Genomic DNA, 18,264 nt, shown 5'->3' on the forward strand with positions numbered 1-18,264 from the left:
TCTTGGCTACTGGGTCTTCTGACAGATAAAATTGGGGTATCACAGGGACTAGCGCAGGGGATAATAAGGCCCTGAGTCCATGGTGCTGTATTATGGGCTTGATGCCTTAAAGGGTTTCTTTTATTTATTTATTTATTTGTTTATTTATTTATATATATATATATTTTTTTTTTTTAACGTTTATTTATTTTTGAGACAGAGACAGACAGAGCATGAATGGGGGAGGGGCAGAGAGAGAGGGAGACACAGAATCTGAAACAGGCTCCAGGCTCTGAGCTGTCAGCACAGAGCCCGACGCGGGGCTCGAACTCACGGACCGTGAGATCATGACCTGAGCCGAAGTCAGACACTTAACCGACCGAGCCACCCAGGCGCCCCAAAGGGTTTCTTTTTTTAATATACTTTTGGGGAGAGGTGTTGAGGGATCTGTTTGAATATTGATGGGAGGTGCACTGTGAATTCTGCCAGTATCAGTTGAGGAATCTGCCCATAAAGGAATCTATCCCTACTGGTCCAATAGGGATAAGTGCTCAGCGTCCCCAGACTCCTTTATTAGAGATGGAGCATGGAGCAAATAAAAGATGTTGAAGGGTCATCTAATTCACCTGGTTGGCAATTTGTTTTTAAGTTTATTTATTTTTAAAGAGAGAGAGGGTGAGAAGGTGAGAGACGGGGAGGGAGAGAGAGAGAGAGAGAGAGAGAGAGAGAGAGAGAGACAGAGAGAGAGACCGACCGAAGCAGGCTCCACGCTATCAGTGCAGACCCCAGTGTGGGGCTCAGTCCCACAAACCATGAGATCATGAGTTGAAATCAAGAGTCAGTTCCTTAACCTACTGAGCCACATAGGTGCCCCGTGGTGATTTTGATTCTAGAATTATTTTTCTTTTGGGAGAAATTCTGGCATGATACTTTCCTAAGAAATCTTGGCCTAGTAAATGAATGGGGTAGAGAAATTAAGGAAAAAAGGATGGGAATCTCAAAGGGCCTAAACGGGAACAGGTGCAGAGACAGGGACCTGTTGAGGTTTATGAGAGACCCCCACTATTTGAACTGTTTTCATGCTGTGAGACAGGACCTACTTTATAGCAGTGCTGTTGAGCCCCGAGAACGCAGCTCTGGGGCCACTAAGACAAAGAGATTCATTCTTAGTCTGGAGAGTGGTTTTTCTAAGCTGATTAAGAGGGAGAACTGGGGGGGAAAAAAAAAAAAGAGGGAGGACTGGGAGGAGCCCCTGTAGGTCCTCAGAGCCCCGTCACTGGGAATTAAGAAGACATTGGAAAAGCTGGCTAGCGGGCTGAAGGCTTCTGAAATCCTTATGTTTGTAACGATCTTTTTTTTTTTTTTTTTTTAATTTTTTTTTTTAACATTTTATTTATTTTTGAGACAGTGAGAGACAGAGCATGAACAGGGGAGGGTCAGAGAGAGGGAGACACAGAATCCGAAACAGGCTCCAGGCTCTGAGCTGTCAGCCCAGAGCCCGACGCGGGGCTCGAACTCACAGACTGCAAGATCATGACCTGAGCCGAAGTCGGCCGCTTAACTGACTGAGCCACCCAGGCGCCCCTGTAACGATCTTTTTTCCAGTACCCTGGCCCTTTGCAGTGATAGCAGAAAACCAGGGGGTTTTGGTCTGTTAGGGCCCTTCATTTGCCAGAGTAGAAAATTGAGACGGGGCGCCTGGGTGGCTCAGTCGGTTAAACATCCAGCTTCAGCTCAGGTCATGATCTCACACTTCGTGAGTTTGAGCCCCACGTCGGGCTCTGTGCTGACAGCTCAGAGCCTGGAGCCTGCTTCAGATTCTCTGTCTCCCTCTCTCTCTCTGCCCCTCCCCTGCGCATGCTCTGTCTCTCTCTGTCTCAAAAATAAATAAAAACATTTAAAAAAAAATTAAAAAAAAGAAAATTGAGAAAATTAGTGGTTATTTTTTTTTAATTTTTTTAACGTTTATTTATTTTTGAGACAGAGAAAGACAGAGCACGAATGGGGGAGGGGCAGAGAGAGAGGGAGACACAGAATTGGAAGCAGGCTCCAGGCTCTGAGCCATCAGCCCAGAGCCCGACGCGGGGCTCGAACTCATGGACCGCGAGATTGTGACCTGAGCTGAAGTCGGTCGCTTAACCGACTGAGCCGCCCAGGCGCCTCTAGTGGTAATTCTTTGAGGTGACTCCTCTAGCGTGTGAGAGAGCTGGTTTGCCAAGCTAGCTAATTCTGGAGTGGACACAATTTCCCATTTCATGCTGGTCCTTTAAAAGATCTCAGTAAACAGAGTTAAACTACCCAGGTGGATTCAGCCTCTAAAGGAAGACCAGAATCTTCTTTATAGACAAGCTGATTATAATGGTCATGAATAGGTTCATCAGGCTTTCGTGTGCAAGCCTGAGTTTTGTTCCTCAATCAGCAGGCTTGGAAAAAGCTACTGTAATTGCCCAGTGAAGATTTCCAGTGACTGTTCTAGCATCTTGCCAAAAGTTAGGGGTTTATTTCTCTAAATCCTTTAGGATGTTCTCATGGGGTTAGTTTCATCCCACACTAGGCCTGGTTCTCACCAACAAGCACATGGCCTGACTGATAGAAATCTGAGAAAGCAGGGTGGTAAGTTGGAGTAACTATGTTAAATTCTCTCGCAAACGTGGGTCCTGAGTCACTTTAGGAAACTCTAACTCTGGCTTGCAGTTTGGCCTTGGTCCAGGCAGCATAAGAAATCTGGGGTTTATTCAGATCTTCAGAAGACTTAACTTTAAATTTTAATCTTTTTTAATGTTTGTTTATTTTTGAGAGACAGAGTGTGAGTGAGAGAGGGGCAGAGAGAGGGGAAGACACGGAATTCGAAGGAGGCTCCAGGCTCTGAGCTGTTAGCACAGAGCCCCATGTAGGGCTTGAACTCACCAAGGGTAAGATCATGACCTGAGCCAAAGTTAGGCACTCAACCAACTGAGCCACCCAGGTGCCCTGTTTTTTAAATTTTAATTTTTTTAATGTTTATTTATTTTCGAGAGAGAGACAGAGACAGTATGAGCATGGGAAGGGCAGCGAGGGGAAAACACAGAATCCAAAGCAAGAAGACCTAACTTTAAAGAAGCAGGTTTTATTAGGTTCAGAAAAGGAGAGAGTGGGGAGAAGTTCAGAGGAAAAGGGAAGTTCAGTGAAAGGGTTAGTATGGGAGGGGGGTGATATAGAGAAGGTAGGGACTGAACACAAGACACATCCTGAGACACAAAAGACAGGAAGGGAAAAAGGAAGCCACAGAAGCCCTTCCCCTCCACCCCCTTTGCTTTCTTCCACTAGTCTAGAAATTGTATTTTGCAGAGCAGCAATTTGGGATTCCTGGTAATGTTTGGAAGCTTCAAAATCCCAAAAGCCTATTCAGTTTTGACAATTTTAGAGCCATGGCTATCCAATTCAGTTTTGAGAAAGTAAGTTTAGGGAGATTGAAAGTTCTCTATGATGGCCATTGAAGTTCTAAATTACTTTTAAGTTGGTCCATTTAGTTAGAAAAAGAAGCCTCAGAAATCATTTTGACTTCTTTAGATGATTTGGTTGCCTCAGTTAATTTAGAAATAGTGTTTTTGCAGAAAGGCAAACTTAGACTCTTGAAAATGTTTGGGGATCTCAAGAATCTTGAAAATGTTTGGGGGATGCCAAATAAAATAGGCATCCCAGGGTGCCTGGGTAGCTCAGTCGGTTAAGCATCCCACTCTTGATCTCAGCTCCAGTCTTGACCTCAGAGTCATGAGTTCAAGCCTCATGTTAGGCTCTGTGCTGGGTATGAAGCCTACTTAAAAATAAAAAAAAAATAAAATAAAATAAGCATCCCATTGAGTTCTGTCTCTCAGGAGCCACAGTTTTCTTCTTTTTTTAATATCTAAATATCTTTTTTTTAAGATTTTTAAATTTTATTTTATTTTTTTTAATTTATATCCAAGTTAGCATATAGTGCAACAGTGATTTCAGGAGTAGATTCCTTAATGCCCCTTACCCATTTAGCCCACCCCCCGTCCCACAACCCCTCCAGTAACCCTCTGTTCTTCATATTTAAGAGTCTCTTCTGTTTTGTCCCCCTCCCTGTTTTTATAGTACTTTTGCTTCCCTTCCCTTATGTTCATCTGTTTTGTATCTTAAAGTCCTCATAGGAGTGAAGTCATATGATATTTGTCTTTCTCTGACTAATTTCGCTTAGCATAATACCCTCTAGTTCCATCCACGTAGTTGCAAATGGCAAGATTTCATTCTTTTTGATTGCCGAGTAATATTCCATTGTGTGTATATGTATGTGTGTGTGTGTGTGTATATGTATGTGTACACACACACACACACACACACACACACACACACACCACATCTTCTTTATCCATTCATCCATCGATGGACATTTGGGCTCTTTCCATACTTTGGTTATTGTTGATAGTGCTGCTATAAACATGGGGGTTCATGTGCCCCTTTGAAACAGCACACTTGTATCTCTTGGATAAATAACTAGTAGTGCAATGGCTGGGTCGTAGGGTAGTTATATTTTCAATTTTTTGAGGAACCTCCATACTGTTTTCCAGAGTGGTTGTATCAGTTTGCATTCCCACCAGCAGTGCAAAAGAGATCTCTTTCTTCACATCCTTGCCAACATCTGTTGTTGCCTGAGTTGTTAATGTTAGCATTTTGATAGGTGTGAGTTGGTATCTCATTGTTGTTTTGATTTGTATTTCCCTGATGATGAGTGATGTTGAGCATTTTTTCATGTTTCAGTTGGCCATCTGGATGTCTTCCTTGGAGAAGTGTCTATTCATATCTTTTGCCCATTTCTTCACTGGATTATTTGTTTTTTGCATGTTGAGTCTGATAGGTTCTTTATAGATTTTGGATACTAACCCTTTATCTGATAGGTCGTTTGCAAAGATCTTTTCCCATTCTGTCGGTGGCCTTTTAGTTTTGCTGATTGTTTCCTTTGCTGTGCAGAAGCTTTTTATCTTGATGAGTTCACTTTTGCTTTTGTTTCCCTTGTCTCCAGAGATGTGTTGAGTAAGAAGTTGCTGTGGCCAAGGTCAAAGAGGTTTTTGCCTGCTTTCTCCTCGAGGATTTTGATAGCTTCCTGTCTTACTTTTAGATCTTTCATCCATTTGGGGTTTATTTTTGTGTATAAGAAAGTGGTCCAGGTTCATTTTTCTGCATGTTGCTGTCCAGTTTTCCCAGCACCACTTGCTGAAGAGACTGTCTTTATTCCATTGGATATTCTTTCCTGCTTTGTCAAAGATTAGTTGGCCATATGTTTGTGGGTCCATTTCTGGGTTCTCTATTCTGTTCCATTGATCTGAGTGTCTGTTTTTGTGCCAGGGAGCCACAGTTTTCTAATTTAATTCAAGAAAAACAAGTTTGGGGAGATTGGAAGTTCCTCATAGTGGCCATTGGTGCCCTAAATTACTTCTCATTAAGTCAGTCCATTTGGTTATAAATGTGCATATGCAGGGACCATAGTTTTTAAATATGAAACTCACTGGGGTCCCAGAAAGGGGGCACCCTCAAAGCGTTCTGATGACTGGAATCCCATTTCTTAGAGGTTTTTCTCTAGAGCACAGAAAAAAATTCCTAAAAGCACAGTTTCAACAGGAACAGCTTTGTTCCAGAAGGAATCAGACCAGAGGCCAGCACAGTTCCAACAAGAAGTCTGACTCTGAAAAGGAGTCAGACTGAAGGCTAAGAGTATTCTCATAAGAAACAGGCCTTAAAACTGATCTCAAATAAAGCCTGGAGAGCTTGGACACAAAGTGGAACTTGAAATCTAGGAGAAAACTTACCTTCACACTCCAGAGTGAGCAAGAGAGCAGTGAGCCCCTTTGGCTCTGTGGGTACCGGCATCTTCTACCCACCAGCCTTGGAGTTTTGGGGGATCTTTTCTGGATCCCACTTCTTACCACCAAGTAATGTTAACATTAAAAATAAAAGTCATTTTACCAGTAGAAATGGGTTTACTTGGGAATAACAGAGACATGCAGTCAGACATAAGCAAGCTACTGGCAAAACCACAGACAAGTCCACAGAACAAACCAGAGGAATGGTCTCTTATAGAGGAGACGGAGGGAAGGTGGGAAGGCTGTTACAAACAAAAAGGCCATTGGAGTAAACGGGGAATTCAAAATATGGTGGCTTTTCATGGACTGAGTTGGGACTTTTTCTCATTGGCTGGGCTGTTGCCGGGGAGGAAGAGAACCTTTCTTCCTCCTGCTGAGGTAGTAAAGTAGTAGTGATTTGACTTGCTGACTTGCAAAGTAGTCTCTTCTTATTGGGTCTGCCCTTGACTAGGAGTGGTAGGGCATGAGAGCTTCTCCTGCTGGCCTCCTGACTTCCTTGTGAACAAGGTTTCCTTTCATTAGTTTTCGCAAACTGATAGGCATCTTAGAAAGATCCCTGGCTCTGAGTGACTGCTGAGATATGAAGGATAGCTTTGAGATCTGTTTTGGCTGTGGAGTCAGCAGGATTTGGGTTCATTGTCTTTTAGTTGCAAATAATCATGAAATTCATTAGCTTAAATCATTCTCTGTCCTCGCTTCTCTGTGCCTTTCAGGTGTATGGTCATCCCAAGGCTCTTACGGAGATGCAAGCCAGTGCTGGTAGCACCTGATTTCCTTTTTCCTCAGGCTAGGGAGGGAAAGAAAGCTCAAGTGGCTCTCCATGGTCTTCTTACCAGATTCTGGAGCTATAATTCGACTGTACCATCTGAGGCCAAGTGCCCAATCTAATAAAAATAGCCATGGCTTAGGCTGGGGGTAAAAATGCCTCTTCAGGAACCTGTCACTGTGAAAAGGGGGGTGCAATTAAAATAATTAGCTTGTACAGGCTACTGTGTGCCATCGAGGAGGAGTGGAATGGATTTTCAGAGGGAGCCAACTGCTGTGTCCAGTACTGGGGGAGGCTGAGGAGAGAGAAATTAGGCATGACTCCCAAGTTTCTGGCTTATGCAGGATACAGATTGTGGTGTCATCAACTTGTCAGCAAGGTGAGGCCTCAGGATCAACAGTTTTGAGGACAACATCTGTAGTTCTGTTCAGGTAGTTACGTTTGAGATGCTTATGAGAACTTTTTGGTGGAAATGCCATGAAGTATTTGGAAACAATAGTTGGGTCTGGCAGTGGGGGAGGGGTTGAGGTTGGCAATATAAATGTCAGAATCTTTGGCATGGAATTAGTAATTAAAGCTAAGGGGGTGGATGGTAATATTTAGGGAGAGAATGTAATGGGTCTAGAATTGGACCAGAATTGGTCCAACATGTAGAGGTCATGTGGAGGGAAAATAGCACAGAGACTGAGAAAGAGCAGCCAGTCAGATGGAATGAGAACCCAGAAGGTAATGCTCGTGGAAGCTAAGAGAGAAATGTTTCAAGGAGGAAATGGTCAACTAGATCTAATATTTAAAATTGCCAAGAGGTACAGCAAGATGAATACTGGAAAGTCCATCCAGTTTGGCAGCATAGAGGCTATTTACTTCATGTGTTAGAAATTGAGGCTGTGTTGCTTTTCTCTGCTGAGGTACTGGATATCTCAAAGTCACTTGCAGTTCAGCGGTGACCTTTTTTTTTTTTTAATTTAATTTAATTAAAAAAACTTGAGGGAGACACAGAATCTGAAGCAGGCTCCAGGCTCCGAGCTGTCAGCACAGAGCCTGATGAGGAGCTCGAACCCACCAGTGCAAGATCATGACCTGAGCTGAAGTGGGACGTTTGACCGACTGAGCCACGCAGGTGCCCCTAGCCTGTCTGCATTCTAGCCAGCATGACGGAAGAATAGTAGAAGTGCACACAACTGCTAATGACTCATTGGCCAGAATTGGAAAATGTAGTCCTGGTTCTAAGCCCAGCTAAAAATCAGGGCCTCTGTTACAATGTCTTAGGAAAGAAGAGAAGATGGACAGCGGGGCTACAACCCGGTGATACTTCATGTAGTGCTTGTTAAGAGCACAGGAAATGAGTTGCTGAGTCACCCAGCTATTTGCCAATTCAGTAAACCCCAGATCCTCTCTGACACCTTATGCAGATGTGGTAAGACCTGCTTACTGTCTTCTCTGTTGTGGGCCCCATGCCAGATGTTGGCGTACTGTGTTGAGGAAGTCAACAGGAGACCACGCTGTGTGGTGTGCTCTTGAGAAATGACAGGGGGCCACTGGGGCACATAGGCAGTTAGGGAAGGTTTGGAGAGAAAGGGATCTCTTAGCCGAGATTCAAAGGCTAAGTTATAATTGACCAAAAAGAAGAGAAATAGGTGTCCATAGAAGTGATTTGCAGACTGCTCTGGGTAGGAGCAGAATGAACAAAAGACCTAAAGGTGACAAAGTACAGCTGACTGTACTTCAGAATGGCCGAAAGGAATGAGGCTAGAAGGGTGGATAAGACTCGGATCTCAAAGTGGCTGGTACAACCATCTCAAAAAAGTGTAGATCTGTTCCATAGTTCAGTCTACCTTTAGATTACCGGAAGTGGAAATTGCTCCATTTACACCGGTGCTCCAGAGGGAGTTCACAATAGGGAGCGACATTGATCAGATTTTCTTGGTGCAGCGTAAAGAGTAGAGGGGAGGTAGGAGTGGACTAAAGACTGAGGGTGAGGTGGCCAGTTGAGCTGCTGCAGGTACTCAGCAGAGATGGTACTGGCTTGAATTAAGGGAGTGCCAGAGGCGACAGGAAGTAGATGCAGCAGAAAGCCTTTTTGGAGCTGGCACACAGACTGGGTGATAGATAGTTCTAGGGGCTGAGGGGGGAGCCACGAAGGATGAACGTCGCATTTCTCACTTGAGAATTCAGGAGAAAGGAAGTAGTTTGGCTTTGGACACGTGGAGGATTTTAGGTGTGGTGGGGACATCCAAGGGGAGACATCTAGTACATTTGGATGAATGAATGTGAAGCCCAAGGAGAGGCAGTTGGAGGCATCAGAGTGAACGAGGCTACTCATGGAGAGTGGGTAGTACAAGAACGAGAGCCTCAGAAGAAACCTGGCAGAACCCCCAAATTAAGAGCCAGGAAGAGGAAGCTGCCAAGGAGAAGACTGCCTAAAGGAGGCCTGGCTAGAGAGGCAGCTGGGAAACAGGAAGGATGTGCTCCTTGGAAGCAAAGAAGGGGTGTGTCTCTTGTTTGGCTGATGGAAGGGAGGGACTGGGCAGAGGACAGAGAGTGCAGGGTTTAGTGATTAGGTCATTGGTGAGGGGAGAGCGCTTCAGCAGAGTGGCTGGGCAGGCAAGGTAGGTGGCTTGCCATGGTTGAAGAATCATGTGGTCAGAGAGGGGGATGGGGTGTCCGCAGCTCTTGCCAAAGGTTCGTTTGTGAACTAGGAAAGAGAGTGCATTGGGTGGATGAGCTGTCAAAAGCTTTTTATTGTTGAGCCTGCTCACCTGGTTGTAAGTAAGGGCCTGTGATGAGGGGGAGGAGAGGACTCCAGAGGGAGGGAGAGAGGTCAGTGTTGTGAGGTCTCAGAGGAGGCCGTAGCAAAAGGGATGTTGCATACTTGGGCGTGTGTGCAGCTGTCCTGGGAACGACTGTCCTTCAAGGGATGTGTTCTCAGCAAAGGTCCCTGGAGCTCCTTGTAAGAAGTGTTGTCTGGAGGTGAAATGGTTCATAGCCAGAGTCAGGTTTTAAAAAGCTGAGTCTCCCACGTACACGTTGTTCCATGTCCTTTCTCTGAGGTCTTTGGTCTGGGGTGCAGTCACCTGTAGAGGTAGTTTAGGTGAAGCAGTCCATCTGGAGTAGCTGAGTGCATTTTCTGTAGATCATATTATTGATAGGCTTTTGGAGGACAGGGGATAGCCATATTGGGGATGATTGTGAACTTGCAGAGTAGGACTTCTCTTTCTCGACCTTTTGTTCAAACAATTGAACTTGTCAAATAGGATTAACATTAGAAAAAGCTAGAAATATTTGCTCTTCCTAACACCACACACACACACACACACACACACACACACACACACAGCTACTTGGCTTTCTCAGTGAGAGGGACACTTAGGTCTCTGATATTAAGGATAAACCTGTCTCTGATAGTTTCTTTCCTGGGGATGGGTCTGTAAGTGGGGGAGTGGATTGCCCTGGCAGCTGCCACAGGGTTGAAAGCGATGGCAAGCCCAATATTTAGCAGAAAAGTTAGGCTCAGCCTGATGACTTTCTTCTAGGGCAAAGTTTGTGATTTGCATCTAAAGCAGTGCAAAACATAGTTTGTGTGAGTTTGGAGTCACCTAGTAAATGAAACTTATGAATCTGAATGCATTGCCAGTGGAAAGGGCAGGGTTGTTGGAAGCATAACCAGCCAGTGCACTGAGCACTACCTTTTAATGAAATTTCTCTGAAAATGAAAGAGAGGAGAAAGGGCCTAGTGGATGGTACCACTTATTTTCTTTCCTTAGTTTTTTGCTCCTCATGGGCAAACGTGAACAGAATATTAATATATTTTCTTTAGCAAGGTACAAAACTGAGTTGGCATCTGGTAAAGAAATGGGGTATGAGGTGGGGTGACTACCCTCTGCCTGGAGCCTGGTCGATACAATGCCAAGGGCTCCTGTTTAGCTTGGCCACAGCCACACTTTTTTTTTTTTTTTTGGTCAAGCTCTGACCATCACCACTTGTGGGTGTCACTGTGGAGTCTTGAGGAATAGCAACATCAGAGGGTGGGCCCTGACACTAACTGACCACCAAAAAGGAGCCTCAAAAGGACACTGCCTAGTAAGCTTTTGTAAGCCCAAGGCAGGCCTTCAGGAAATACTGGGAATTAGGAGGGAGTGGGAAGAGGTAGTGTTGTCTACTTAGAGAATAACAATGAGAATGCGTTTTTTGAGTGCTGGTCCCTCCCCAGGCCAGGAAACACCAGGCCTCCGCCCCAAGGAGCTTCACCTCCCACCCCGCAGCTCCCCACAGGCCCTCCTCACTGCCTTGTCCTTTGTTGAAAGAAGGTTCTGTGCTGTGCTGTTTTGAGCCTTAGGTCAGGGCTGGGGTTGCTTTTGAGCAGTTGTGGGCGCTGGAAGGCTGGTAGGGGAAGCCTTTTGAGTGTCTATTTCTTCAAAAATGTCAACAGGTCTTAGCTGAGCCCTTGGTACCCAGGGCATTACTTCTGTCCGTCATTAGACAGACTTTCTGCTTTCCCTTCAGGGTCTAAGTGAATCAGAAGGGCCTAAGAGGGAGCTTTTTTCTTTCCTTTTGAAACATTCTTTTGCTTCCTGTTTACATCAGCATCATAGGCCCCTTGGGGAATGGCTAAGGGACTGTGGAGGATGGCTGTTGATTGAGATCAAATTGGAGAGATAGGCTATCCTCCACTTAGCCTTTGTTCTGGGCCCTTGGGTTGAAAAGGAAGGAGAGGCCGCCTGGGAGCTGGGCTGAGACAGTCTGAAGCAACAAAGCGGTCTCCCCCTGCTGCCCTCCTTGCAGGGAGAAGGCCAGAATGGGACTGGGCAAGTCTGGTCCTGCTGTGAGGGCATTGGGAGGCAGGGGGGTTCTTTCACACTCTCGGTCCAGTCCGGATGCCTTGGCCTGTGGTGGGTCAAGTAGACTTCATTAGCTCACTGGGTCAACAAATCTTTGGGTGCCTGCTATGATCCAGGCACTTTTCAGCACAGTGGGAAACGAGCCTGTGGCCGCTGAGACACTTTTGTCTGACAGTGTGTGAGGTTTTAGCCACGTGTGCCATCTTGCACGGACTTACTGAGTTACATACGTGTGCTGCTGGGTCCATCATAAAGCATGCACAAGAAAGAAAAATACAAAGGAGGTAGAAGGAAGTCCTAATATTTCTTCTCACGCTTCAGTGGATTGTGTCGCACACATCCCACCCACTTCAGAGAGCACTAGTATATACTGCTGCCTCCATGTGCCAGGCCACCCCCTTCCACGGTAGCTTTGGGAAGTGGATCATTTTTGAGTTGAGGGGCCACCTATTGGATGAGTGGAGGGTGAGAAAGAGGAAGCAAGGCAGGCTGGTGCTGAGCTCACGTAATTGGTCACACACAGGCCCCAGCACGGCCTGATGGCTCTTGTGCTTTCCACTCTACCCTCCTCGGGCAGGGTACCCAGGTCGCCTGAGTTAGGTGTTTAAGGTTCTTGTGCTCCTGTCCTGTAAGCCATGGTCAGGATACTGTGGGGTGGGGTGGGGGTGGTGTTGCTCTTCAGTCCCTTTATAGTTTTCATGACTTTCATCGGTACGACATTGATCATTCCAAGTTGTTCAGGATAAGGGATCCTCTCTCCACTGGAAGACCAGAGATCTGAGGAGTGTAATGAGCATTGCAGCTAGGTCCTGGGCCCCTTCTCCCTGACTGGCTGCCGCCTCCTCCTGCAGAAAGTCTTCCTCTCCATCTGCCTATCTTGCCATCTCCTGGAGGAGCAAGGCAGTGTACCTCTCAGCACCTCTGACTCTTGGTCCAACATGTGCCACTTTTCTCCTGGGCAAGAACTCGAGCTCCGGGTTCCTGCCTCCTCGGCCTCCCTGTCCACTATGGGAGTCACCACCAGCACTGGGCTTCTTTGACTTAGAGGCATAAGCAGCCAAAGAGGTGGTCTTAGCAGTTCAAGCAAAAGGCTTTTGCCCATTGAGTGGGGAGGAGCCAGACACTGTAACCTCCAAGTTGTCTTAAGCTTCTGTTCCCTTGGCCTGCTCTCTTGTGACATCTATACCTCAGGGAGTGGGGGGGGATGGGGACTAGGGTTCAGGAACCCCCAGAGCCGGCTCTCTTGCTCCCTCTCTGTCCGTGTCTTTCTGGGTTGTGCCCTTGCCCCTTGCACAGGATTTGCCCTTCTTGTCCTGACAGTTAACAGCTATCTCGTGTTCTACTTCCCATCTCAGGGTATCTCTCTGCACCTCACCCCTTCTAGCAAGGAAGGAGGGGAGTCAGGGCTATATTGCAGCACACAGTGCTGGGCTGATGCTCATAAAAGGGCATGGAAGGTCCAGAGAGACTCGGCACCCAAGTCTCTCTACCCTCCCCTGCAGAGGATCTGCCTAGGCTCCTTCCTGCCCTTCCTCGCCTGGGGAGACCAGCAGCCTTTGTGAGTCTCCTTGACAACAGGATGGATAAGTTAAAAATAGCCTTGCGCTGGGTCACGTGTGTTTGCACATGCGCTTGCGCCTGGATACATGCCCTTTCCCATGCTGGGCTCCAGCTCAGTCCCCGTGGCTTCCGGATGCTCCTGGTGAGCATCTGTGGGAGGCCTTGGTAGAGCCCAGGTGGTCACGTGCTGAAGCTCCTGGGCTTGGGGGTCAGATCTAGATGTTACTTCGTATCATTGATGGTTGCTGCTGGGACGTGGGTGTTAATGTTAACATAAAGAATGGGAAGCTTTTCTGAATGCCTCGGTCTTCAGTCTAACTGGAGAGGGGTAATCCCGGAGGCACTGCCCTGTTTCGGAACCTCAGATGGTGGAATAGGACATAGCCCTGGGTGGAGTTTGGCTGGATCTCTTTAGGGAACCCTCACAAGGAGGACCTTTCCTGGCCCCCTTTTACAAGGTGAGGACACTGAAGTACAGAGGTACCAGTGTGACTTACTGAGCGCCACCAGGCTCAGCTGTGGCAGAGTAAGGAACAGTGACCCTGTCATCAGAAGCTGTGGCTCTTTCCCTCACATCCTACTGAGGAGACCATCTCTACATCCTTTACCAAAGCCAGCTGTCTTTTTTTTTTTTTTTAAGTTAAAAATTTTTTGTCCAGGAAAATCCCCTGAGATGGGTGATTCTTGTCCATCCCAGTTTCCCCCATCCCCAAACCAAGGCTCCTCACCCATAAAGTGTCGGGTGTCAGGAAAAAAACGGATTCCAAGATACTTAAGTAAAAGGAAGTCTAGCGGGATGAACACCTAGAAGTCAGAAGACCAGGATTAATAGGGGATTTGGGGCCAGCCATTGGACTTCTCAGAGCTCCTGTTTCTTCATTTGTAAGTAGGGATCTTCCTGTCTCCTTTCCCTTCCTTCCAGAACTCTGAGGTTCGCAGGTATGGGAAACATTCTTACAACTGTTGAGGGCCCTGCAAATACAGAGCAGTGTTGTTAGACTCTGTCTAATTCGAAGTGATTTGATTTCTCTTCCATCTCTCCTCACGGCAATGATTCTAAATTTCTGTAAGAGAGAAATGCTCTGAGTAGCAGTAGGGTCCCTAGGATTCAGAGCAACCTGCTCCTTGGTACTTCGGATAGAGAGCCTATTGCTGGCATGGCTCTGGTCCCCTCACAGGGGCTGGCGAGCAGGGTGACTGCCTGACTTGGCCGGAGCCTGGATGGCAACTCTGTGAGTGACATCGCAGGGTCTGCTGATGCCCAGGACCGGGTGACAGGGAAAAGACAGCAACACGCCCGTCCTGGTGAGCAATACTGTGCAGCCTCTACACTCGTTGGGGCTGGCCTCCTCATGGGGTGCTCTTGTGAAGTCTGGAAGTAACACTGTGGACTTGGGGGAGTCCAGCGGGGAGCAACAGCCTGCGCATCCAGCCTTTCTCTGAGACAGCCTGGTTCTGGGGCCACTCCGGTGGCTCTGAGAGTTCACGGCATGTTGTGGCAGAGCAGGGACTGTTCCCTGCATGATTCAGGTGTTGGGGGAGAGGGGTTTTCAGAGGTGGATATGTTTTCCTGGGTGCCAGCAGCCAAGCCCTTATAGGTAATGAGCCTGGCATTAAGGGCAGGGTCAGGAATGAGGTCCTGATGAAATTCAGGCCTGACTCCCGTTTGCCTTCTGTGGATGCAAAAGAACCCCTTTCTCCCTGTTCTGGACTGTTCCCTCCCCTGCCCCCAGTAAGGCAAGGGAAATTGAGCAGGTTGTGGCTGTCACTCATCCCCCACCCCGTGGTGCAGGCGCATGCCTTACTTCCAGCAGAGCTGGCCACCTCAGCACATGCCGGAACAGTGTTGGGATCGCTGTGAGTCCCATCTGTTCTGTCACCTGACTGTGCTATGTCCCTGAGCCCTGTTGGGGGTCTTTTCCCACAGATCTCCTATGATATGCATGTACTTCTCGGCGTGCTACTAGGCATTTTTTTTCTTTTTTTAACCTTTCATCTGTTTTTCTGCCACGTAGGAATCGGAGTCAGAAGTAAAGGTAGATGGAGAGACTGCATCGGACACTGAGAGCCGAGCGGAAGCTGTTCCTTTATCCACCTCTGCAGACGATACCCCAGAGGTCCTCAACAGGGCCCTTTCCAACTTGTCTTCAAGGTAACCTGGCTTAATGTTGCAGATGCCCATGGGGGCCTCGCATCAGGTCCAAATGCCGTGGAAGACCCGGAGCCCTCAGACAGCCTGCAGTCATATGGCACGAGCCCACTTCTGTTAAAATGTGCAGGGTGGGCCTGTTCACTTGCATTGGCCACAGTCTCCCTGCTTCTGCTCAGGGCTCCACTGAGTGTAATCTAGGGCTTAACAGCAACTACATCTGGCCCTTGAAGGGTGCTGCAGTCTGGGCTGGGAGGTGCAGTAGTCCAAGGAGGAGGAAAGTGTGGACAAAGGGGTGGTGGTGGTGGGAATGCAATCTGGCGCAGCCACTCTGGAAAACAGTATGGAGGGTCCTCAAAAAGCTAAAATAGAACTACCCTACAACCCAGCAATTGCACTGCTAGGCATTTATCCAAGGGATACAGCTGTGCTGTTTCGAAGGGACACATGCACCCCCATATTTATAGCAGCACTATCGACAATAGCCAAAGTATGGAAAGAGCCCAGATGTCCCTCGATGGATGAATGGATAAAGAAGATGTGGTATATATATATATATACAATGGAGTGTTACTTGGCAATCAAAAAGAATGAAATCTTGCCATTTGCAACTACGTGGATGGAACTGGAGGGTATTAGGCTAAGTAAAATTAGTCAGAGAAAGACAAAAATCATATGACTTAACTCATATAAGGATTTTAAGAGACAAAACAGATGAACAAAAGGGAAGGGAAGCAAAAATAATATAAAAACAGGGAGGGGGACAAAACAGAAGAGACTCATAAATATGGAGAACAAACTGAGGGTTGCTGGAGGGGTTGTGGGGGGGGATGGGCTAAATGGGTCAGGGGCACTAAGGAATCTACTCCTGAAATTGTTGTACTACATGCTAACTAATTTGAATGTAAACTGTAAAAAATAAAAAATAAAATAAGATGGAAAAAAAATAAAATAAGATGTCCAAAAAACAAAGGGGTGGTGGTGGGCAAGATTGCTGACGTAGCATGTGAAGGGCTTTGTGACTGATGGGCAGACTGCTTTCCACAGAGGAGCCCAAGTTTCATGGTCCAAGTTTAGTTTTCCCTCTCCCACACATCCATTGTGGACATTCCTGAGATTCTTCTGGAAGAATTAAGAAATCTCAACTTGAGTGAATCCAGGGTTAATGTGTTGGTCCCTTGAGACTCTGGTCCTCCAACACCAGCTATGTGTGTAGACTAAAAACACAAACTATAAGACCCCAAGACATTATCTAAAAGTGTTTCTATGTGTGTGTCCCATGCACGTCTCTCTTTGAAAGGTTCTGTTGTGGTCAAGGGCATGGGTTCTAGAGCTACACTCCCAGGATTCAGATATCAGTTTAACCACATCACAACTATATGATTTGTCCAATTCTTCCACTGTCAAGGCTAGTAGTGTTGAGTGTTAAATGAATTAATATATGCAAAATCCTTATAAGTGTGCCAGATGCATATTTGTGATAGCTATTAATCACTGGTTAATATTGTTATCACCATAATGATGCGGGGACAGAGTGATGTAGGATTGTGCTGCAGGATAAATATGCAGTTTTTTCTTTGGATAGAAGCCATCCGAGTAGATACAGAAGTAGGCACCACATTTCCCTCAGGATTTTTGCCTGATTCCTTCGTTAAGATAGAAGCTGGGTGTATTTTTCTGTAGGCTGTGGAGCACCTGCTGAGTCTGGTGGGAGTGAGGTTAGCCCTGCTTCTGCTAGCCTGTGGCTAGTACCTCTGTCAAGGTGAAGGAGGTGTTCCTAGAAGGGATTGACCTCTCCTGCCAGAAAGAGCCCTCCCCCTTGGGTTTGTGCTTTGCTTCTTTCTGGGCTGCTAACATGTTTTCTCCTTTCTCTCTTCTCTAACTTAGATGGAAGAACTGGTGGGTGAGAGGCATCCTGACTTTGGCCATGATTGCATTTTTCTTCATCATCATTTACTTGGGACCAATGGTTTTAATGATCATTGTAAGTGCCATTTGCATGCTGTTTTAATTTTGTCTAATTTAATCTTGAGTATGGGGTTTGTGGTTGGTTCTGGGAATCAGCGGCGGGCCTGGCTCCTCAGACCACATCTGCCTTCCAGTATCTGTGACTTCTCCCTTGTCAGGAGCCAACCAGAGGGGCACTGGGATAGGCCAGTAGTATGTGGTTAAAGATCTCCCTTCACTTAAAAATTTGATGATATTATTTCAGCCATTTGATGAAACTGTGACCCCAGCTATGACTCTGTGTGACTCTCGGGTTTGTTTCTGGTTTTCCTAGGGCCTCACTCTGGGGCTTAGGACTTTCATTTAAAAATCCCAGTCCACAGCACTGCTCTTGCAGTCTTCCCACTGTCATGGACAGGGTCAGATGACTAGCAGCTGACTGCTGAGCAAAGCAGTTGGGGCTTTTCAGGTATTCCTATTCAAAGTCAAAGGGAAGGGATTGAATCCAGGGAGGTGCAACAATAAAAAGTTAATTGAAGCTTCAGGGGTTTGTTTCTATTGCATCTACTCTATGTGACATAAAGGACTACATTGCCAAGTTCTGTGGTGTGAGTGAGAGTGAGGAGGAGAGTGGAGTCCCTGTAGGACTGACATTCTTTTTTAAAAAATTTTTTTTTTAATGTTTATTTATTTTTGACAGAGAGACAGAGCATGAGTGGGGGACGGGCAGAGAGGGAGGGAGACAGAGAATCCGAAGCAGGCTCCAGGCTCTGAGCTGTCAGCACAGAGCCTGACGCAGGGCTCGAACTCACAGACCTCGAGATCATGACCTGAGCCAAAGTCACACGCTTAACTGACTGAGCCACCCAGGCGCCACCCAGGCGCCCTACAGCCACTACAGGGCCTGTAGGACGGACATTCTTAAATGTGATAGTTTTTCTTGAAGGCCCATGACCTGTGTGTGGGTTTCTGTTTCCAAAGATGGTAAGAACTGGGGAATGAGCAAGTATTTGGATTCTTTTGTGTCTTGCAGGTGATGTGTGTTCAGATTAAGTGTTTCCATGAGATTATCACTATTGGCTACAACGTCTACCACTCCTATGACCTGCCCTGGTTTAGAACCCTCAGCTGGTAAGCCATCTAGCCCCACAGGGGCCCCACAGATTT

At 46.7% G+C, this 18,264-nt stretch overlaps 1 protein-coding gene across 1 annotated transcript in view; it reads left to right on the forward strand.

Moving 5' to 3' along the window:
* CDS2 (CDP-diacylglycerol synthase 2) overlaps positions 1-18,264 on the forward strand; it is a 56,481-nt gene that overhangs the window by 24,743 nt on the left and 13,474 nt on the right. Inside the window, exons 2-4 of the mRNA XM_047853669.1 lie at positions 15,017-15,153; positions 17,038-17,134; positions 18,131-18,228. Of these exons, the coding sequence (XP_047709625.1) occupies positions 15,017-15,153; positions 17,038-17,134; positions 18,131-18,228 (332 nt within the window). The remainder of the gene's footprint in view (positions 1-15,016; positions 15,154-17,037; positions 17,135-18,130; positions 18,229-18,264) is intronic.

Source organism: Prionailurus viverrinus, chromosome A3, assembly GCF_022837055.1.
Source record: "Prionailurus viverrinus isolate Anna chromosome A3, UM_Priviv_1.0, whole genome shotgun sequence".
Classification (NCBI taxonomy): Eukaryota; Metazoa; Chordata; class Mammalia; order Carnivora; family Felidae; genus Prionailurus; species Prionailurus viverrinus.